Source organism: Natrix helvetica (assembly GCF_964273705.1).
Source record: "Natrix helvetica genome assembly, chromosome: 5".
In the NCBI taxonomy this organism is placed as follows: domain Eukaryota; kingdom Metazoa; phylum Chordata; class Lepidosauria; order Squamata; family Natricidae; genus Natrix; species Natrix helvetica.
In genome coordinates, this window is record NC_138551.1 from 18,415,469 (window position 1) to 18,439,755 (window position 24,287).

General features: G+C 40.4%; 1 protein-coding gene across 3 annotated transcripts in view; it reads right to left on the bottom strand.

The window, feature by feature from the left end:
- The window catches only part of TMEM212 (transmembrane protein 212), a 41,935-nt gene that overhangs the window by 2,965 nt on the left and 14,683 nt on the right, over nt 1-24,287 (bottom strand). For all 3 annotated transcript variants that reach the window (XM_081955219.1, XM_081955220.1, XM_081955218.1), the window contains exons 2-3: nt 12,463-12,522; nt 9,049-9,372 (exon numbers count right to left, since the gene is read on the bottom strand). In XM_081955219.1, coding sequence (XP_081811345.1) covers nt 9,049-9,372; nt 12,463-12,522 — 384 coding nt within the window. The remainder of the gene's footprint in view (nt 1-9,048; nt 9,373-12,462; nt 12,523-24,287) is intronic.

Genomic DNA, 24,287 nt, shown 5'->3' on the forward strand with positions numbered 1-24,287 from the left:
AAATAAGATACATGATGAGAGAAACGCCCTCTAATGGCCACCTCTTAAAAAGGTAAATGACTTGTGTGGACCCTACCAGAGTCTTAAAAAATCATTCTTATTGCATCAGCTTACAGTTTACAGCTTACAACCTTACATCAGCTGGCAGCTATTAAATACTCATTACCTGACATTTTCTTTTCTTTTTTAAATCCAAGTTCAGATACCCTTTAAAATATTCAGGAAAAAAAGAAATCCACCTTCTGGGGTAATTGGTGCCACTGTTCAACTGCTTTTTTTGGTAAAGAATATTTTCCCCAACATTCAATCAGAATCTGCTTTCCTGTAACTTAAATCCATGATCCTCTCTATCCATTATCCAGGAATGGTGGAGAACAAGTCTTGACCTTTCTGTAATATACTTTTAGGTATTTAAACAGCACTGTCCAATTTCTTCTCATTGTTCTTGTTTCAAGTCTCATGATTATGGTCTTTCCATCTCTTTACCACCCAGAGTTCCTCTCAGAGAGAGACGGGAAGTTGAGAAATATGAAATATCAATTAATTAATTAATAACTTTGATCATTTTTGAATAACTCTGATCACTTTCTCCAAATATCTTTCAGTTTCTCTGAATCTTTCTTAAAGTATGGTGTCCAGAATTGAACCCAATACTCGAGAAGGGATCTGCCCATAGAAAAAGAAAATGGAATGAGTATATTTGGAGACTGGAAACTCTTCGATACAACTACAAACTTTAAAGAACACACCCAGAGTTATCAGATAGATAGATAGATAGATAGATAGATAGATAGATAGATAGATAGATAGATAGATAGATAGATGATAGATAGATAGATAGATAGATAGATAGATGATAGATAGATAGATAGATAGATAGATAGATAGATAGATAGATGATAGATAGATAGATAGATAGATAGATAGATAGATAGATAGATGATAGATAGATAGATGATAGATAGATAGATAGATGATAGATAGATAGATAGATGATAGATAGATAGATAGATAGATAGATAGATAGATAGATAGATAGATAGATAGATAGATGATAGATAGATAGATACTTCATACTACTCATTCATATTCACTTTGTAACTGACTAGTTCTCCAAAACTAATAACAAAAATGTGTCACTGATGGATTGACAAAATCTGTGTAGCTTCACCTTACTTTTACACTTAAAGGAGCAAAGCACATCAATGATGGTGACCAGGGGAGTTTTCAAGAGTCTAAAGTAGTACTATTAAATTTGTGAGTATCCAGTTTGATCCAGCAATCCAGAAAATGTTGACATTGAACTATCCAACATGGTGTTCATGGGCAGCAGTAAGGCACAAGCTAAGCTTGTTGGTCAATCTTTTAGATTACAATTCATATTTTTAATATTTAAAAATGAAATAAATATCTGGACAGCAAAACATTTGCACCCAACATCACCTGGATGTCTTCAAAAATAAAAATGGTTGATGTTTACAACTTAATGTTTTTTGCTTTTGTTTGGAAAGACATCCGCTTGTTCCCACTGCATCCCAAGCAAGACAAAGCATGCCCGTAGATTGATAGTCTACAAAAAAACCTCTCAATTTTTTAAAAAGCTAGGATTCTTTCAATCTTCTGATCTTTCTTTCATTCTGAAGATTTCCTGATGTTCTCTTGCAATGATGTGGGTCTTTCAATGGCTAAGAAGATCTGGTTCCACTTAGTTTTTTTCTGAGATCAGCCAGGATCAACTAGCAGCTACCATCTGTTGTATTGCCTTCTGGTAAGTGGCCATATCCACTTGTTGACTTTTTATGAGTGTTCCAGAAGACTTTTGTTGCTGTGCTGATTTTCTTTTGTATTTTGTCACAACATCTGGCTTGGTAAAGGGCTCTGTAAACGCACCACGTCCTCTGCCTTTTGGCTTCAGAGGGCAGAGATGAGTTAACTCAATTTAATACCCAGCGTTGACTGTAGGGTCTGACTAACCAAAGGCAACTTTGCAAACTTGACTGTGGAAAGATGCAATTAAAATTTGGCTGAGCGAGGCAGACAAATTTAGAACTGGATCCAAATGGCGTTTCCAAATTCTCCACCAGATGTGTGGGCTGGGGAAGAGAGCATTTCTCTGAATTTATCCAGGGGAAAGAAAAATTATCCAGTTATTGCTCAAGGACAGAAATCTGACTTCATACTTACTGGTCACACCACTGCTTAAAACCCCCCAGAGGAGTTGGGTCATCATGCTGATTTCTCTTAGGATTTAATGGAAGCATAAATCCCTTACCATTTAACCCAAAGAGAAGCTGCTTATAATACAATGGAAGAAAGGACACTCAAACACATTTTTCAGTTGTGTTGTCCTTGAATAAAGGCAAGAACATCCTGCTCTGTTCAAGAACGTTCTTTCAAAATTCATTTCTTTTCTTAAAAGCATATTTTCTTCCATTCAACTGAAAGGGGGGGGGGGACTTGCAGAAAAAATTTCTGCCATTGCAACAGCTGCAATTACACAATCCCCCTAACCACACTCCCTGGGAGGTACCATATCTTGATGTAGACTCTAACCAAACAAGCTGGATTGCATTACACACTAGGCCAAGTAAAGCTAACCAGTGTTAACACTAAGGAAGCTTGAGTCCCAACATTTTTTGTTAGGACCCAATGACCTCAGTCTCTTCCCCACAATCACATTAATGTATTTTCCAGCCGTCCTTGAGTTGGGAAATAAGTTGCACTGCCCCCACCCAATCTTTATGGTGTTTCAACAATGGGCAGTGATGCTGTCCTCATACAATTTAAGGCAGCATGGTTTCAGGGCAATGATTGGTGGCAGCCGGTTGGCATGTGTGCCAAGCTTTAATTTGTTTTAATATTCACTTATTTAGCCTTCATTTTTCATCATTCATTGTGGGGGTCTTTTTCTGGCATAATATTGATCTTCCAATAGATTGATAGTCTTATTACAGAAGATCAATACACCCATATCAACCCCAACTCTCCCCCCAATCTGAATGAACTGTGATTTGAAATATAAAGCAGAAAAGGCTATTTTTCTGTGCTATTATGCCTCAGGACTGTTGTTTCCTTCCTCCCTCCCTCCCTCCCTCCCTCTCTCTCTCTCTCTCTCTCTCTCTCTCTCTCTCTCTCTCTCCAGTTTCCTCAATTAATTATTTTTGATCAGCAAAGACCCTCTTTCCTCCTCCATTCCAAATTTTTGTGTATTTAGGTCCCATTTGTCAGCTGGAAAGCCAGTAGCCCAGGTTCAAGACCTGAACTCCATGTGACAGGGTGAGCTCCCATTCTTGCCCCAGCTCCTGCCAACTTGGTTTGAAAGCATGCAAATGTGAGTAGATAAATAGGTACCACTTTGGTGGGAAGGTAACAGCACTCTATGGAAACTGTGGAAATGTGTTCAGACAACACTATTTCAATGGTGAAATAGTGAAACAGCGATGAGAACCACTCTAGTGGAGTAAAATCTGCAGGGAGTCCTTCATTTTTATATCTCCCGTGCAATTTTGCTGTCAGACAAACATTCACATACATAAGATGATGCACACAAACAGGACTCATTCTGACAAATCGGTCGATTTTATGGGAAACTGATAATCCAGTGATGGGGAGAATAACATGAATTGTGCAATGTCCAATCATTGGATGGGGAAAGAGATGTTCCCATAGCAGAAGGACCAGGCTAAGTGAAGCTCAATCATCTCATCCTTTGATTCATTCCTGAGATGCCATAGATGGGATGTTTTGTATTGTAAGAATAAGGAAAACACCACTTCTAACCTGCAGGAACTTAAGATGGCTGTCAGCTGCGCCAGCTGGGATATGGTAGAAGCAATGTCTTGTGTCCATGTCCCACAAAAATATTTAGCATTTTGCTCCCTGAGCCAGGATAAGTCATTCAGTTAATTAATTTTATTTAATTGATATAAAAGATTTAGATATCTTCTAAGGTTGAAAGAAACATTTTAATATGGAAGATCGCCCTAACCCCACTTCTGGTTTTCCTATAACTAGACTTCTTAACAACCTTATTTAGGTATCATCATGGTAAGATTGGTGGTAAACAAATTTAATTAATAAATAAATTTAATAAGTAAAATCTAGTTTAAGTGTTGCTGCTGATAGACCAATGTGAATCAGAAAACCTTGATTATCCGTTGTAGATTCACATAACTTTCAGGGTCTACTTTGCGTTATGAAGTCCATAGTTTATTCTTCAGCGGGATGTGGAACGTACAATCTGCTTCCGTGAGAATTATCCTGCTCATTCCTCTCTGACTGATGAGCTTGAGATCTCCATGGTGAGAACAAAGCTCAAATCAGAATCCTATCAACAAACACGTGAATGCATGTTCTTCTCTGTAGGGTTTTGTTCTGTCTGATTTCTATTGAGAGAAAAACAGCAAGAGATTGGCGTGGAGGAGAAGGGAGGGGAGGAGAAGGAGAAGGGAGGGGAGGAGAAGGAGAAGGGAGGGGAGAGGAGAGGAGAAGAAGAGTAGATGGGGAGGAGAGGAGGAGGAGAGGAGGAGGAGAGGAGAGGGGAGGAGAGGAGAATGGGGACGGGAGGAGAGGAGAGGGAATGGGAGAGGAGAGGAGGAGGAGGAGGAGGAGGAGGAGGAGGAGGAGGAGGAGGAGGAGGAGGAGGAGGAGGAGGAGAGGAGGAGGAGAGGAGGAGGAGAGGAGAGGAGAGGGGAAGGGAGAGGAGGAGAGGAGAGGAAAGGAAATGACAGAAATGCTGAACATTTTCTTTTCACCTGCCCAGACCTACCATAATAAAAATTGTCCCGTTCCTATGTGCTTAATTTAAATTTGGTAGAAACAGCATTAAATCATCCTATCTAAATCTAACATGCTGTAGGAACTATTGGGCATTAAATAGTGCTATAACCCTGCAGCTGCCAGAACTATATTCTCAAATTCATATTCATGAGCTGTTTAATGAATAAATACATACACATACTCAATGCATATTGCTTTTCAAGGCATTAAACACCACTTTTGGCTTTAAGCCTATGAGTAGTTCTACTGATATTTCTATTGCAGGGCCAAAGAAGAAGAAAAGGAACTGGTTGATCTTATTGCTTGTGATTCAAGAAGCAGAAAAGTGGGGTAGAAAAGAATCAATTTCCCCCAATAATAGCAAAGGGTCATTCCGGGTCTCCTGTGATGAGCGCCAAAAATTCTGGAACTCTATAAATAAGGCCCTTGAGAGGGATAAACAACTGCCTAGTTTAGTGGGTTGCAGATTTCTTGTTCTCATTTTCAAAACCCAGCTGTTTAATTCTGAATTTTTGACTTCCAGATCTTCTGGATTCATTGAAGTAACACCATTTCCTTATTCAGAAAAGCCTCAGTAATAGGGAGCAAAGCAAATAACAGACCATCATACAACATTCTAGTTAGCAATCTGATTACATGAAGGCTGGATGGAGTAAGTAGGTCCATAGGTGGCTTGAAACCACTACTCAAAGCATAGTCATCACCAGTTTTCCAACAAATTAGAGTGGCACATCAGGTAGGCTTCAGTGTACTCAGCCCAATTCCCGTCAATCTTTTCATTACTGACATGGATGAAAAAGTGGAGTCAGAGTTTATTAAATTGACACAGAGGATGCAGAACTAGATGGAACTAGATGTACTTTGCACTCATCAGGGAGACTCTGTCTTAAATACTGTATCCAGTTGTCTAGGATTTGAAGAAGCTGGAAGAAGCGAAGTTCTCCAGGGAGAGAGACTGAGATTGATGGTCTAACATCTCAGTATGATGCTGTTGAAAGAAATGTCCATCTGGGTTCAGTTCCAAGTGGGGAGAAAGACCCTGGGAAGCATGGAGACTGCTTGGAAAGATGGTTTCATGATAGACAGGACCAGATGGGTTTTTTTGGTTGTGGGCAAAGAAAAAGTACATAGGTGGGAGAGATAGGCAGATTTATACCCTCTTTTGGGCCCTGCCTTGGAGCTTCCAGTTCCTGTGTAAGAAACTATTCTGATTAGTTGTCTTATGGGGCCATGCCCTTTGTAGCGTCTTGAGTCCCAATCTTGGTTGAATCTTTCTGGGTGATGTAATCTCCTCAGGTGCCATGTGGTTAGTTCTGTTGCTAGATGTGTAGCAGAGATGGTATTCAGCCAGTCCTGACAGGTTCTGGAGAACCGGTATCGGAAATTTTGAGAGTGGGGAGGGAATGGGGATTTTGCAGTATCCTTCCCCTGCCATGCCACAAAGCCATTCCCACAGAACCGATAGTTTTAAAAAAATTGAATCCCACCACTGATGGGTAGAGGGCTAATCCTACCTTGGTTGGATCTTGGGTGAGGGCATTTGCTTATGAATAGACCTAGCTATCTCTTTAACTCTTAAGTGCTGACATCTGCTGTTGGCTATTGAGGAGGGTGGTGGCTATTAAGAGTGAGTCTGCTTCCTGCCTAAAAAATATGTTTCTCCATTTCTCATCCAGGGAAATATAGTATTCTGCCTTTTTAATATTTCCTAGAATATTTCATTCTTCTAGGAGAGGGATAGGTGCTAACTTCCTATTATAGGGAGCAGGATGATAGTAACAATCAAATACCTTAAATTGTTCTTAAATTGTTTAACCCGATGACCTCTTTTCCTGGCCATGAATAATACCATTACTGCCCTCACGCAAACAAACGCAAAAGAAAAATACAGACTCTCTTGTTTGCAAGAAGCTTTTCAGCAACATCATTTCCAAACTGGATTTTTAAATCACAAACAATCAATTGCAAACAGCTCCATTACTCCCAAGATATGTCCCAATCACCCCTCTGGAGATAATTACTCCAGTTTTAGAACTGACTTAAAGACTGTAATGTAGAAGAAAGCATAGCTTGTTCACTGTCTTGTTCCAAACATGGTATAAAATTAAGTTCAGGAAGACAGATTCCAGTGAAAATAAATACATTTAAGAATTTAAATATTATTTAAGAGAGGTTCAGCTGTAGATGCAAAAGAAGTAAAAATACAAGAGGACAAAATATGAAAAAGAAGAGTCAGAAGAAACAACTCTATTTAGACAGTGCATAAAGGAGGCATCACCTACTGCAGGGGTGTCCAAACTTGGCAACTTTAAGACTTGTGGACTTCAACTTCCAGCAGAGCTGGCTGGGGAATTCTGGGAGTTGAAGTCCACAAGTCTTAAAGTTGCCAAGTTTGGACACCCCTGACCTACTGTAAAGGAAAAAATTGAAAACTTTTGTTGTGGCCTACCAGCAGCCAGCGGCCAGCAGAGCTGGCAGCAAATTCGGACAGTGAGGAGGTTGGGGAGGAACATGGGCCAGTCCTGGAGTCTGGGGAAGGCTCTGATGAGGGCTCTATGTTGGAGGCAGAGATGGCCATCTGACAGTTATCAGCTGCCTTCAGAGTCAGACATCAGTGAGACAGACGAACAGTGGGAGCCTGTTCCCAGTGTGCGCAGGCGCAGAGTTGCCAGACAAAGGGAACAACTGAGGAATAAGTGTCAACTTGGGAGTAAGGCCACAGGTGGATGGTGAATGGCCCCTCCCAAAGGGAGTAAAAGAGGAGCAAAAGGGGAAGGGTGTTTGCAGGAGACAATTAGTTCATTCCTGTATTCTTGCCAAGTATTGCGGCATCTGAAAGATATCGGCCTGGCCACCTTCCAAGCCTGATAAAGGTTGGTAATTGTGAACTACCTTGAAAGACTGTGGGAGAGGAAAGACTTTGCTGGAGAGGAATTCACTGTAAATTAAATAAAAGGGGTTTATGGGGATGAGGACTTGGCTTTGTGCTGCTGGGGAAGCCTAGGCCAGAACAACTTTGCTCCCACTGGATCCAGAAAGCAGACATCTCATCGACTCCTCCTGTATGACATCATGAGGTACAAGGAGAGTTGATAGCTTTCAGTTTGAAACAGCATCTTGACACTTTAAGAAACACTGGTGTGATAGTAATACAATGACCTCGGGCTATTGGGAACAGGTGGATGCTTTAAATAACAGAATAAAAGAGTTGGAAGGGACCTTGGAGGTCTCTTAATCCAACCCCCTGCTCAGATAGAAAACCATATACCATTTCAGACAAATGATTATCCTACATCTTCTTAAAGACCTCCGTGTTGGAGCCTTCACAACTTCTGGAGGCAAGTTGTTCCCCTGATTAATTGTTCTAAGTGTCAGGAAATGTCTCCTTAGTTCTAGGTTCCTTGTTCCCTTTTTAGTTTCCATCCATTGTTTCTTGCCCTCCCTTCAGGTGCTTTGGAGAATAGGTTGATCCCATCTTCTTCGTGGCAGCCCCTCAAGTAATGTAACTATCATGTCACACACACACACACCCTACTCCTTCTTTTCATTAAACTAGACAAAACCAATTCCTGCAACCGTTCTTCATATGTTTTTGGCCTCCAGTCCCCTAATCATGTTTGTTGCTCTTCTCTCTGCACTCTTTCTGGAGTCTTAACATCTTTTTTATATGGTGGCAACCAAAACTGGGTGATATATTCCAAGTGTGGTCTTACCAAGGCCTTATAAAGTGGCACCAACACTTCAACACTAACAAATATAAAAAGGGAGAAAAGTAAACAGAAGAATAATTGAGCAATTAAGTAAGCAAATTTAACTCAATGTAACTAAGTTTCTGATCTTCTAGACATTCTAGAACAGGGGTCTGCAACCTTAAACACTCAAAGAACCACAAAGGTCCTAAACGGAAGCCCCCTGTTCAATTCTGGAGCTGACCAGAAGTCTGGTTTCCCCCACCATAGTCTCCTCCTACTGTAGGATCCCTTTTCCTCCCCCTGTCCTAACTGAAAGCTCTATCAATTGTGGAGCCAACCGGCGACAGGGAGCCGCAGCAGAGGGATGAAAGAGCCACATGTGGCTCCAGAGCCACAGGTTGCTGACCCCTGTTCTAGAACAAAAAGCCATGGGGGAAAAGGACAAAAAGCTACCTTTCAAAAGGTTAAAATAGACAAGATTTTAATTGATCCATGGGATCAGGGAGAAAGCCCTTGTTATATGAATGAATCCCAATGCACTCAGCAATTACCACCCCAGCTCTGAATTAATACTCACGTTTAAATGTCCAAACTGGAAGAGTCTTGCTGTGAGCTTGACCACAGTTGTCAAAGATGTACTTAGAATGACAAGGCCAGAGATGAAATCCAGCATTTGCAGCACCAAGTGATACCACTCATAACGTAATGGATCTTTGCACGAAGAAGTAAACTTTCCATAAGGAAAAAGCGACGAAATGGCATAACTGAGATAGTTTGTACCTGAAACCCCAGCAAAAGAATAATAGCAATAGGGCCCCAGAAGGAGCGATGCCATGGCGATAGCACCTTGAACAGGAGAGCTGATGATATTGAAGATGCTAAAGGCAAAAGCAGCCTCCCACTGCAATGGAAATAAAAGTCTGTTATTCCATTTGGCCATCACATAATAGACAAAATAGTCATGATACGTTAATCTAGAGATTCCTAAGCAATCTTTTCTTTTTTGCCTATCGTATATTCCTTGACCTCTTTTTTGCTCTTTGATGCCTTTGGAATCACCAACGCTACCAAAACCCCAAAGAAACCTATTCAACTAAGAAAGTTAAATGGCCATTTTAAACACCTATTGCCAAGAAGCAAGGTCCGCCGTTGTGTAAATTTGCACAAACACAGGCTGTGAACTTCAAAACTAAATCATGTTTTGGTTTCACATTTCATAGCGTCCCAAAATAATGTTGTATTGGACAATTTTCTATTTAATGTTTATGTATGCCAGGAATCAGACAATCAAGCCATGAACATTTTCACAAGTCTGACATGGTTTTCCTGTCATGCTGGCTGAAGATTTCGGAGGATGGGTCCAAACAGCCTCTATTAAGTATAAGTATAATCTTTATTGTCATTGTACTTAAATACAATGAAATTGGTTATCCAATTTCAATCCAAGTCCTTTTAACCAGTATTATTACTGTCCGTTCATATAAAATTATTTTCCTTTGCACTACTGTTCAGAAGAACAGGGGTGTCCCCAGGTTTTGGATGAAAAATTGAAGCTGGTGGCAGTAAGATTGTGATTGAAACGATGCACAACACACACACACACACACACACACACACACACACAGACACACACACACACTGACTGTACAGCTTCTATCAGACTGTTGCAGCCACCAGCTTCACTTTTTCAAACATACATGGGAACACAAAGAAAAGGGATAACAATTTTAGGAAGCACCTCCAAAATGTGGGAGAGAATACATTACTTAAAAATGAGGAAATGCTGAACTGTATAGTATTTACACATACTAATCTCTAAGTATGGTTTTAATAGAAATACCCGTGTTGGTATGAGTTGATGATCAATGTCATTTCAGTATACTGTCCCGAGGATACTTATTTGATGCAAGAAACAAGGAATATGTATCCTTTTCTTCAAGTTCTTTAAATTGGACTTGGAATGGACCAGGGAGTGGTTTCAAATAGTGGTCCATCTCCTTCTTTCTAATTAATAGTTTCTTTGTCTTGCTTTTTTTCATTATGAAGTCAGAAAAGGCAGACAAATAGCCAAGAGCAGAAAGGAGGAGGAATAATGGTAGGCTATGTCACTCCAAAATTGGCAATAGGACCTCAGTGGTTTTTATGGGCTTTGGTAGATACTTTATGATGCTGACAGTCCCATATTCTAACTATGACTTTTTCTTCCAAAAAACTGAATGGATAATTTTTCAGCACTGTTTTTGGATCTTATGGAGCAGTTTCTGTGTCTCTGTGAATATACATACACACACACACATACATATTAAAGGCAAAGGTTCCCCTTGCATATATGTACTAATCGTTCCTGACTCTAGGGGATGGTGCTCATCTCCATTTCAAAGCTGAAGAGCCGGCGCTGTCTGAAGATATCTCCGTGGTCATGTGGCCAGCATGACTAAATGCCAAAGGTGTACAGAGCACTGTTACCTTCCCACCAAAAGTGATTCCTATTTTTCTACTTGCATTTTTACATGCTTTCGAACTGCTAGGTTGGCAGAAGCTGGGACAAGTAATGGGGCAAGACACTCCGTTACGTGGTGCTAGGTATTCGAATCGCTGAACTGCTGACCTTTCTGATCAAAAAGCTCAGCATCTTAGCCACTCAGCCACCACGTCCCTTACATATATACTATATATACTATATTATATACTATATATATATATATATATATATATATATATATATATATATATATATATATATATATATATATATATACACACACACATACATACATATATATATATATGTGTGTGTGTGTGTGTGTGTGTGTGTGTGTGTTGTATTTGTGCTGATAAATAAATAAAGGGAGACTAGTATAGATCTATTTCAAGCTATTTAGCTCTCATCAGCTAGCCATACCCTTACTGGGATTCGAACCTGCGCTGTATTACATATTAGGCAGATGTATTAGCCACACAGGCTCTCCTTATCAGCTGAGCCAGGGAAATAGGTATGTATTTGTGTTACAACCCCTGGTATGCCCAAATATGGGAGGGAACTCACTACTCCCCCTTTCTGTCTATCGGCTCACTGCAGGAGACCATCCAGGCAGAAAACCATATTTTTCATGTTGCCTTTTTATATTTGTGTTGTATTTGTGCTGATAAATAAATAAATGGAGACTAGTATAGATCTTTTCAAGCTATTCAGCTCTCATCAGCTAGCCATACCCTTACTGGGATTAGAACCTGGGCTGTATTACATATTAGGCAGATGTATTAGCCACTAAGCCACAGGCTCTCCTCCTTATCAGCTGTAACACAAATGGGTTGTAACACAAATACATACCTATTTCCCTAGCTCAGCTGATAAGGAGGAGAGCCTGTGGCCATATATGTATGTGTGTATGTATGTATATACATACATACATACATACATATATACATGTGTGTGTGTGTGTGTGTGTGTGTGTGTGTGTAAATGTATATGTATATATCCCTTACTTACATATATATTTTAAAATAATAAAAAGGCATTAAAAATAGATGTGAAGAGAACACATACATTCTTTAAAATAAAATTTATAAAACCTTCAATTTCTTTGGGTGAACAAAGATATGCCCTCAAACCCATATTCTAAGGAAATTATAAGGATGAACATTTATGTTTACTTGATATTCCCCAAAATGCATGTCTCATTTATTCATTTCCTATGCATCAAAAAAAAAAAAAAAGCAGCAAAACATTTATTTTGTTTAAAATAAATTGATGTGTTTGATGTCGTTTTTATTGTTTTCTTTCAAGTCAGGAAATAAATATCTCAATCTCTTGTCTCAGTTTTGTAAACCTGGTGGAATAGTTTAAATTGTGCATACTCAAAATCTTACATTATTCCCATGATCTATAGCCTAAGGCAGAAAAAAAAACCCGTACATTTTCAGTTTGTATCTATGCTAGTTTAATTCTGTCTAGAATGTGACATCGCATGGAATAGCCACATAAATTTACCAGGTATCTTGAGGTCCACTGTTTCTCAGCCAGAGTAATAAGGACACCTGCAATAACAGCCTGTAGACAGAGGGGAAAACATATGGATTTATATCATAAAGTGAACAACATTAACAGTCCCTTTGTTCTTGCTGAAGTATTTTGCAGAACAGTCATTTTTAAAAAAATAGCACAAGGAAGCAAATTTACTAACATCAGAAACACTTTCTACATCATGCACAGGAATAATTTGCTATAGATTTCTATGGAGATTCTCGGTCATCCAGGTCGTGTTTGTGTTGTGGCCCGCCAGCACAGCTGTTAGCAGATTTGGACAGTGAGGAGGTTGGGGAGGAACCTAGGCCAGTCCTGGAGTCTGGGGAAGGCTCGGACGAGGGCTCTTTGTTGGAGGCAGAGAGGGGGCCAAAGCCGCATGCCAGTTATCAGCTGCCTTCAGAATCAGACATCGGTGAGGCAGACAAACAGTTTTTCCCAGTGTGCGCATGCACAGAGTTGCCAGACAAAAGGAACAGGTAAAGAACAGGGGTCGACTTGGAGTAAGGCCACAGGTGGATGATGAATGGCCCCTCCCAGAGGAAATAAAAGAGGAGCGAAAGGGGAGTGGAGTTTGCAGGAGACGATTAGTTCGCTTAATTGGTTCGTGACTCTCCGAGACTCCTTGCTACGTTTTGCAGATATTGGCCTGTCAGATCTCCAAGCCAGGTAATGTCTGTGACTGTAAATCCTCCCTTGAAAGACTTTGCTGGATGTGAATGAGCAGAATTCACAGTAAATTAATAAAAGAGGTTTTTGTCGGGACAAGGAGTTGCTTCATGCTCTTGAAAAGCCTCGGTCAGAATAGAACCAAAGGTGCTTTTTCAAAAGGCAACTGGACTTCCTGTTTTTTCCCTTGAAGACGTTTCACTTTTCATCTTAGCAGCTTCTTCAGATCTGACTGAAGAAGCTTCTTGGATAAGAAGCAATATGTCTTCAAGGAAAAGCAAAGAAAGTCCAGTTGCCTTTTGAAAAAATAGTTTTGCGATTTGGTATAAAATTCTTCTTTTTTTTTAAGAAAAAGTTTTATATGTTTTTTCTGGTACTCAGATTTAGCTACGTTCCTGTTAAACCATAATTAAATAGAGGTGATATTTGAAGTCTATAATGACTCCCACTGATTATTCCAATGGGATATCATGTGGTAAGAAACCATGTGATAGCTTATTCATGTATTTTTCCCCTTAGCCACATGCCTCCTGCAGAACTGACTCATAAATTCTATTAGTTTAAGTTCTAAATTCCTGCATCAGTGTAAAACAGTGAGAGCAAATGAATTTTCAGTATGTTCAATATTCATTAAGTTTGGGATTTTACTGATCCCAAAATGGAAAAGTAAACAGAGAATGAAATAAGAAATCAGGAGCAGCAGCCACTCAGTTTTATAAAATTTTGCTCTAGGGATGTCAACAAATTTATAGCCCTTCTAGATATACACAAATTTGAAAATGACTGGCCAATGCTTGGGTATATCTCCAAAGACAGCACTCTGTCTTTGTATCATGGGTTTAATAAGAATGAAGGATTCTCTGAAATGTACATCCATCTAAAGGTGGTTAACAATGGTTATAGAAAGGTATAGTAATTAATTAGCGAACTAATTTGCCAACAGGATGAATGTGATTGCTAACATAAGCCTGGAGACTAAAACTTATGAAGAACACTTGCAAGATTTGGGTATGGCTAGTCTAGAGAAAAGAAGGACATGGGGGAACATGATAGCAGTATTCCAGTATGTGAGGGGCTGCCCACAAAGAAGAGGGGTCAACTTATCTTTCCAAAACACCAGCAGGCAAAACAAGGAACAATGGATGGAAACTAATCAAGGAGAGAAGCTTGCTGGAATTATGGAGAAACTGCCTAACAGTGAGAACAATTAACCAGTGGAATGGCTTGCCTTCAGAAGTTGTAGGTGAGGAAGGATGATAATTTGAATATTATGGAAAGAAATGAAATTGAACACCCAATGATAGAAGCAAGAAAGAGTGAGAGAAATAATAAGCAGATAAAGGATCTCATTGGACTTAATACGGGCATAAAGAAGAGGGAAGAGCCAATAAAAAAACAAAAAAGGGAAAAGAAAAGAATGGAGTGGACAGGCAGCATGATGAAAGAAAGAAGAGTTCACTACAGGGGGAAAATATAATAAGCAAAGAAAACGGGAAATTAGGCTGAGGAGACAAAAGGAAATCCTGAAGAGGTTACGATGAAAGTTCAGAGATTAGGATTTAAGATTTTTAAAAAATAAATGGAAGGGAAAATAATAATTTGGTAGATGAGAGGGGGGGAAAGGTGGAGAACGTTTGTAAAGCATATGCTATTGTGAACTTTAATTAACTGTAACACTGAAATGTAATGTGTGTGTATGATATAGAAAGGATTATAAGCCAAAAAGAATTAAAAGTAAATTAACTAAGATGAATAAAGATAGTAGGTCAGTTTAGGCGTATTAATAATGGAAGGTGAAATGATTATGCCGGATTACAAATAAGAAAAATATTAGTTGGGAAAGTTATCAGAAGAGGGGGGAAAATAGAGGGAAAATGTGGAAATACGCCTAATATATAGTTAAAATTACAAGATGAAACAAAATAGGGGGGCTTAATGTTGTAAAAGTATGTAACAGCATGATGAAGATAGCGGGAAATTTGAATTCGTCTTGCACTGCGTCCAAAAAAGAGGTTGTTATGGGGGGTGGGGAGGAAACAAATGGAATTTGTATAAAGATATACCTTTAAAAGAAAAACTAGCAATATGGAAAACATTTTTTTCTTTCATTGGGAATATAATTATCAATTCCATTGATATTAAATGGGGTTTGCTAAAATGCGGAAATACACCACGTAAAATAGAGAATGGAAGGGAGATAAAGAGAGGGAAAGAGGGAGAAAGGAGACAGGAGAGAAGGAAGTAGAAGGGAGGGAAAGAGCAGGAGAGAGGGAAGGTGTGGAAAGAGAGGAGAGGGATAGAGCAAGGGGAATTAGAGAAGAAAGAAAGGGCAGAGGGAAGAAGGTAGGCAGAAGAAGAGAAGGAGAGGAGGAGAGCTGAAGATGAAATAGACTATAATATGGTAAAGCAGAATAGCAAATAAAAATTGAAGAGGCTTAATGACAAAAGGAATTGATATATTATTCAATACTCAAAAATGTTAAGAAGTAAAGGTATACTTTGGATTATATTGTATGTATGATAAAAATAAAAAAACTTTTGACAAAAAAAAGTTGTGGGTGCTTCATCAATGATTTTTAAGAGGAGACTGGAAAAGCCACTTGTCTGAAACGGGTCTCCTGGTTGAACTGGGGTTGGACTAGAAGACCTCCAAGGTCTCTTCCAGCCCTATTCTACTCCATTCTATCCTCCATAGTGTGGTTCAAAACAATTAATGATTCAAGAAAAAATATAATTGAATTTAATTGTATACGTTAAATTTCCCTTTTTGTGCTCCAGACAGGAAATAATTAATTTAGTGAACAAGAATTTGAACGATCTAATTACCATTGTTTATCAGAAAGATGGTTAAGGATACCATATACCGTAATAATTTCTCTACTTTTAATGAATACTACATAGACTATCTATAGTAGTAACGTGTTTGTCCGTTTTCTCCATACAGTGAGAGAAAACCCATGGACGTACAGTATGCATTTGCTCATTGTTTTGATAAATGATGCTCTTTTTATTTAATTCTCAAAGTCAGAGCAACCTTACTAAAGTAAGTACCAGTCAGATTGTTGAATTCTGGGAGTGCAATCTCAGTTCATTAGCCAGGCTGAGAAAAGAGAGTACACAACTTCATACTTAAAAATATGGAGCTTAGTGCTTATAATATGTCTATTATAAGATAAATGGATCATGTCATCCATTTCTCTTATAATATTTCAAAGAATAAAGTGGGGAAAGATACGTGTTTGCTATTCTGGGCAATCTTAATGTCATATTTATTTCTACTTTGATAAAGTAGCTATGCAACAGCACATCGGTTTGGCATGATAACCACTTGGTGTTGTCCAACTTATGAAATGTCAAGAACGATCAAGAATGATTGTCCCCGTAGACAGCAGGGAACAAGCAGAGAATCATCATTATTTGCATTTAGGCTCTAATGACCAAAAGCATGATTGGTTTTTTTTAAAAAAAATGACTGCGATTGTCTAAAGTCTGAAAGGATATTGGTTTTTCTTATTCATTGCAATGATCTACATTTCCAGAAAAAAAGAATGAACTGTAGAGGAGTTGTCTATAACATACAGTGCTCTCTGGGACCAACATGCAGAATGACTTGCTGATTGGAAATATCCCTGCTGTCAGAATATTCATGACTGGCAGAGACATGGTAACAAGGTCAGCCAATGAATAGGCATAGCAACTAAGTCAGCCAATGAGGGCTGTTTAGAAACTGAAACAGTATTTGTTGGAGAGTGCCTTGGTGTGGCTTAGCTTAGTTTAACTGGCTTGTGTAGAGGAGATTATCATTGTCCGTCTGCTCTGAACTCTGAACTGAAACCAATCATTGGAAGAATCTGCTGTTGGTATTGTACATTTATTCATGTGTTATTATGTATATAAAGAAGTTAATGAATCCTGTTGAATCAGTTATCTGTGTGTGCTTTCTGGATTTGATTTCTGCAACAAACTCTGACATATGCCATCAGGGATTTTTGCCCACAGAAACAAAAATCATACTGTTAAGAACTTTCTTTTATTCACTTTCCAGAAAGTGGAGGAACTCTATTTTCAAGCAGGTGATATTATTTCTGCAATCAGGGATGACAGATATTGCTTATTAAATTGCCCTTTCATTACAAAAGGATGAAGTCTTGCTTGTATTGAATATCTCCCCCTCCCTCACCTACTTGAAATATCTGCATACCTCTTCTCTGGAATAAAGAGTTCACAATGTATAATTGAAGACAAAATAACTCAATCAATTCAGCAGGTTTTTTTTTAAAATGATAGCTGAACTCCGGAAAGCTGGTGTGGAGTTGTTGCACGGTTGCTATGAGTGACAGCCTGAAAGCATTCAGTATAAATCTCATCCCATTCATGAACATACTGAGACTGTTAAGCTTTAAACTGCCATCCATCTCTTGGCTTCAAAGATCTTTTCATACATTATTTTGGATCAGGATTCAGGAGGGCACCTGTTATTGTAGCTTCTAATGGATTCAACTGAAAGTAGAAATATAATCCAATATCTTTGTATGCATACATGTTCTCTCCCCAAGATATAATATATGCAAAGGATATTAGATAGATGATAGATGATAGATGATAGATGATAGATGATAGATGATAGATGATAGATGATAGATGATAGATGATAGATGATGGATGGATGGATGGATGGATGGATGGATGGATGGATGGATGGATGGATGGATGATAGATGATAGACAGATAGATAGACAGACAGACGATGGATGGATGGATGATAGACAGATAGATAGACAGATAGACAGACAGACAGACAGATAGACAGATAGATAGAGGATGGATGGAGAGATGGATGATAGATGATAGACAGACAGATAGATAGAGGATGGGTGGATGGATGATAGACAATAGACAGATAGACAGATAGACAGATAGACAGATAGATGATAGATAGATAGATAGATAGATAGATAGATGGATGGATGGATGGATGGATGGATGGATGGATGGATGGATGGATGGATGATAGACAGACAGACAGACAGACAGATCTCCACCCAAAAGACAAGATATTTATACAACATCTTCCAACAAAATGGATATCCATACAACTTGCATCAAAAAGTGCCTGACCACACAAACCACTACAGCACAACCAACACAAGCTATGAAAATGTATCATATGCCATGTATCAAAACCATCTCAGAAAAACCAACAGGCTGTTATAACTGCATGGCATTACCATAGCACACACTATCAACGAAAGCCATCCAAGCAAGCTAAAAGACCCAATAGCGCAAGAAGGAAAAACAGCAGTCGTGTATAACCTGTAGCGCTCCCTGGGACTGACATGAACACAGAGTGACTTGCTGTCGGAAATATCCCAGCCATCATTGTGGCCTAGCGTTGGGCTAGATTTATATAAATTTGTCTTTTTATTAAAGTTTTAATTTTTAAAAATTGAAATTAATAATTTTCCTCTTGAGTCATGATGGCACAGTGGTTAGACTGCCGTACTACAGGCTACTTCTGCCGACTGCGAGCAATCTGGCAGTTCAAATTTCACCAGGCTCAAGGTTGACTCAGCCTTCCATCCTTCCATCCAGGTGGGTAACATGAGGACCCAGATTGTTGGGGGCAATAGGCTGACTCTACGCTTAGAGAGGGCTGTAAATCACTGTGAAGTGGTATATAAATCTAAGTGCTGTAGCTCTTTCTACTTCCTGCATTTCTGACATGAGATGAGATGAGACAAGTGCAAGGGCTGTAACAGCCACTATGTTAAGCAGAAGACTAGCAGAAGGCATTCATGTCACCTTCTAGCAGTCCAATGGCACAATGAAAGCTCCTTAATCTCACAACACATGAACAGGCTCGATCCTAATTTCAACTGAGAAACTTTTGAACAAGTTAAATTAAAAAAAAATTAGGGAATTCTTGGAAATGTGGCATTCAAACGAATCAACTATATACGTAGAGATAAACCATATTTACATACTGCTCAAAGAGATAACAAAAAAGCCAAGAAAACAAAAATAGCAAAACATATCCTTTTCAGCACCCGGATAAGCAGGGATTAACACCAGACAAACAATCAAGCAGAAAATAATACCCTAATCCAGGAATTATCAAGGAGAAAACCACACCCTCACAAAAACTGGCAGGGCAAGATTCTGTATATAAACAGGGAGCAAACCCTACATTCACTAGCAATGATAATGTTATCTAGTCCGATGATGAAACATCTGCAAGGAAAACAACCAAGGTCAGAGAACATTAAGAACTCCACAGTTCAATCCTGGCTACATACAGTATATTCTCTTTTTAAAAGATCTGTGTGTGTATTTGTATGTATGTATGTATGTCTGTATGTATGTATGTATGTATATATGTATATCAGTGACGTGCAGTCAGGTGAGGCAAGTGAGGCACAGCCTCACCACTCTCATCATGAAAAAAAAAGTAAAAGGAAAAAGCTGAGCTAGTTGCTGCCTCACCGTGGATGACTCTGCTTAACCTCACTGGTGCTCTCCCTCTCCAAGTGTACTGACTTCCTCCCCAGGCCCCCATTCATTTCTCTCTCTCACACACACAGCTGGATAAAACTATATAAAAATCTAGCCCTGCTTCACTGATTACAAGTTTGAAAAGGCAACGTGGCTCCACCTGCAATCAAACTACACTTGGGGAGGGAGAGCACAAGTGAGCACTGAGGAGACCACAGGAGGAGGCAGGAAGCCAGGCAAAGAGCCATGCTGTAGTACACACACTTCCCCCCAACCTCTTTCTTTTGGAAGGCTCGGCTCGGCTCCCCTCCAGCTTCTCTGCCTCTCCTCTCACCCCAGCCTGCCAGCAGGAGGTGGTGGGTGGGCTTTATTGTGTTCCAGGCATTTCCCACCCAGACAGCAGGCTGCATTTGCAATGGTGGAGGTGGTTTGGCAGCCTGGGTCGCTTGAACCGTCAGTAACCCAGGTCTGCCACGCTCCCGAAGTGGTTCCTTGGGTGGCAGCGGCACCAGTACCACCTTCTTTTTCACTTCTGCGCCTGTGCAGAACAATTTTAATTGCACTGTGCATGTGCGCGCAGTGTGCATCAAGCTCATGCAGTGCACACATGAGTGAACTGGCAGTAGTGCCTGCTGGAACCCACCCCTGTAACAGAATAACAGAGTTGGAAGGGATCTTGGAGATCTTCTAGTTCAAGGCCCTGCTCAGGCAGGAAACGCAATACCATTTCATGCAAATCGTTTTCCAATCGCTTCCTAAAAACTTCCAGTGTTGGAACATCCACAACGGTGGTGGGTTTCAAATCCATTCCAACTGGTATGGTTGGAACGGGGCCGGCGGCATCCTCATGGACGCGCACAGTGCACGCGCACACATGTGCAGTGCGCTCATGCAGCTTAGCACCTCCACGACGCTCCAGCTGCTCCACAGAGTGTCGTGCAGGTGCTGTATGCGCCATGCGCCTGTGCGAAAGCGCAGAAGCCCTTAAACACCGGTAAGGAGCTGGGGGGGTGCCTCCGGAGCACCAGAACAGGACGGTATCCAGTGCTCCGGGCTGGCTCTGGAACATGCGTACCTGGGCGTACCGCCTGCAACCCACCACTGATCCACAACTTCTGAAAGCAAATCTTTCCACCGATGTTCTAGGATATTTCTCCTTAGTTGTAGGTTGGTTCTCTCCTTGATTAGTTTCCATCCATTGCCTTCAGGTGCTTTGAAGAGTAGGTTGACACTCCCCCCCCTTTTCTTTGTGGTAGCCTCTTATGACATGATATCATGTCATCGTCAGTCCTTCTTTTCATTAAACTAGACATACCCAATTCATGTACCTGTTCTTCCTGTGTTTTAGCCTCCAATCCCCTAATCATCTTCGTTGCTCTTTTCTGCACTCTTTCTAAAACAGGGATGTCAAACTCAAGGCCCGCAGGCTGGATCCGGCCCATAGGGTGCTTATATCTATCCCGTGGGGACAGTCTGGAAACAGAGAAGGACTGGCCCATGGTACCTCTGCTAGAAAAAATGGAGCTCGGGAGGGGCATGTGCGAGCTCCATTTTTGGAGGCAACCGCCTCCTGCAGCCCTCTGCCAGCAAAAATGGAACTCATTTTCACTGGCAGGAGACCATCACAGCCAAAAACTGAGCACTTTCACTGGCAGAGGGCTGCAGGACTTTGAGCTGGTCATACCAACTCTGGACATGCCCGCAGAGCCATGCCCACTCGGCCCTCCAAGGTAAAACACAACTCTGGTGCATCCCTGTTCTAGATATCTTTTTTATGTGGTAGCAACCAAAACCGGAAGCAATATTCCAAGTGTGGTTTTACCTAGGCATTATAAATAGGTACTAACTCTGTGCAGCCTAAAACTCCAGACGGTGGGCAGAGTTAGCCTGCAATACTGCATACTAACCACTGAACCACCAGTGGTTTTGCTGTGGCTAGAAAGCAGTATCCCAGTGCATGGTTCCCTGAACTGGCTCCATGTTTTGCAGTAACAGCAACAATAGCAGTAGAGTCTTTCCTAACCAAGTCTCTTTCTAATGGCCACTTCCTTGATTGCTCGTGTGACTTGTAACGCTGTGTGACTCTCTGAGCATTTCAAAAAGTGCCAATGAAACAAAAACTCCCAGAGATGAGTTCCATTTGTATTTTCTTACATTTATGTTATTAACCAAACTTATGGAACCATTCAACTCGCACGCAGGTGACTCCTTCCATCCAGAGTGAACCACTCTGAGGGGTGTGATTAGTAAATTTATTAACATTCTTTCTGTAACATTCACTCGTATATAATATTCATTGGTTCCAATTTCAATTCATTTACCCGATAATATTTTTCAACTCAGATAAATATAGATTTGGCTTTTAGTTTTTGATTACCGGTAGGTTTCCACACCCGTCCTGCCCCCTGCCCAGTCCCCCCCCCTCCTCTCCACCCCCCTCCCATGCTCCATTCCAACAGTCCAAAAATCTAAAGGTTCACATTAGTGGTCTTTATGGCAACATAAGAGTTTGAGTAGATAATTTCTAAAAGCCTGAAATTATAATCTTGGCATTACAACCCCATGAAAAAGTTCCCATGAACAAAAGCAGAAACATCTGGAGTCGTGAGTGACTGTTGGCAAAATACATCAGGTAGAAAAAAAAATATGCTTGCAGAGTTTCTAGCCAGAACAAATAACACAACAGAATAAGAACATTTGGGAAGCCTTTTTTTTTTTTTTTTGCCGTCTGCCTTTCCATCCCAGACTCCCTCATTTACACATGTGGTGGAGGGAACAAAGAGAAACAGAACAGAGATTATTTCATGGCCGCTGGGACAACTCCATGAGGAGCGTTTAAGCTATTAGATTATCAGTTTCCACATTACGTTCAGTGTCATGGCAAGAAGTCTCTCTTGCTTTTCCTCCCAAATATTGTGAAAGTATAGTTCTGCAGAGATTTTCTTGTTGTTCTTTTGTTTGTCCTTTTTTTTTTCCAGGTTCTGACATTTTACTTTTCATCTTTTGCAAAACACTCTAAGCCTACAGGTCAGCAGCCAACAGTAGGGCTGAAGATTTCAAAACAAGACGGAAAATTCAGGTTTGTTTAAATGATGGATTTCTTGCTTATATACCTCTTCCCGCTTTGCCTGTTTTGTTTTTCCTTCTCAAGTTCTTCTCATCTTTTTTGTCAGACATACACCCCGCCCCCTCCTTCCTGTCCCACTCCTGTCTACATATTCTGCTCCCTTCCCATTTGCTGCCTAATTATTCTGCCATATCTTTATTTTGTAGATTTCTGCCTCAAGTATTCTGGATCATTCCATTAGACCAGGAGTGGGGAACAATGGCCTTTTTATGACTTGGGTCAGGGTTCCAAATAGCATCCTCTATGAAATAATAGCTCGAGGCAAGAAGTTCCTCAAAACACCAATGTATTAGAAGAGCCAAGTTGGCACATCTGGGAAAAGCCAAATCTGAAAGCTTCCAGGTTTCCCCCACCAGGTTGAAAGTTAAAGACTCTGCCCCAACACCCACAACTCCATCAAATGGTCCAATCAGTTACTGCCGTGGTTGAAGATTCCTCTCATCCACATCCATCCAGGTGCAGGGATAAGGCGACCTTGACTTTCTGAGAAGGAATGTTATTATGGCTACACACCTCCCAGGCTCCATACCATCCCCCCTCCTAGTTTCCCATAGTAACTATGTTCGAATCTGTGGCAGGCTTGAGGCTCTATCCCCCTGATGGCTTCCAAGCCTGACAACTTACAATACAATAGTAGAGTTAGAAGGGACCTTGGAGGTCTTCTAGTCCAACCCCCTGCCTAGGCAGGAAACCCTATACCGTTTCAGACAGATGGCTATCCAACATCTTTATTAATTTATTTATTTATTTATTTAGGTCATTGTCCCCCACCTCTGTATTAGACAATCTAAGGCAGGTGTGTGAAAGTGGCGGCCCACGGGCCAGGTGCGTCATATGCAGCCTATGCCCACCCCAGTTCCGTGAAGGGAAAAACTCTGTGTTTATGTTATGTGATGGCAACGTGACGTGGTGAGTTTGACACCCATGATGCAAGGCAAGCATCTTGTGAAGAAGGTGCACAGGTGTGGGTGGAATGTATTTCATAATTGTAAGAGTGTGGGGCTCTTTCCCCAGGGAGAAAAGAGGCACAGAAGCCTGGAATCTCTAGTATTCAGGAAAAGAGCAATGGGGGACCTCCTCTAGCAGGGTATATCTAAGAGTTATGCAAATAAAAACTTTGGTCTGTCAAGATTTTTGTATATAGGCGAGCAACAATAAAGAAACTACTCTAAAGTACTCTAAAGTCACTCAATGGTGGTGCAGTGGTTAGAATGCAGTAATGCAGGCTATTTCTACTGACTGCCAGCTGATTGCAATTTGGCAGATCAAATCTCATTAGGTTCAAGGTTGACTAAGGTTTCCATCTTTCCGAGGTCGGTAAAATGAAGACCCCGATTGATGCTGACTCTGTAAACCGCTTAGAGAAGGCTGTAAAGCACTGTAAAGCAGTATATATCTAAGTGCTATTGCTATTAGTTTTTTCTTGGCTTTTTAGCCCTGACAGCAAGTGTTAATATGCTTTGGTTATTTTCCCTAAATTTCCCTGTGCATTGGAAGACAGTCT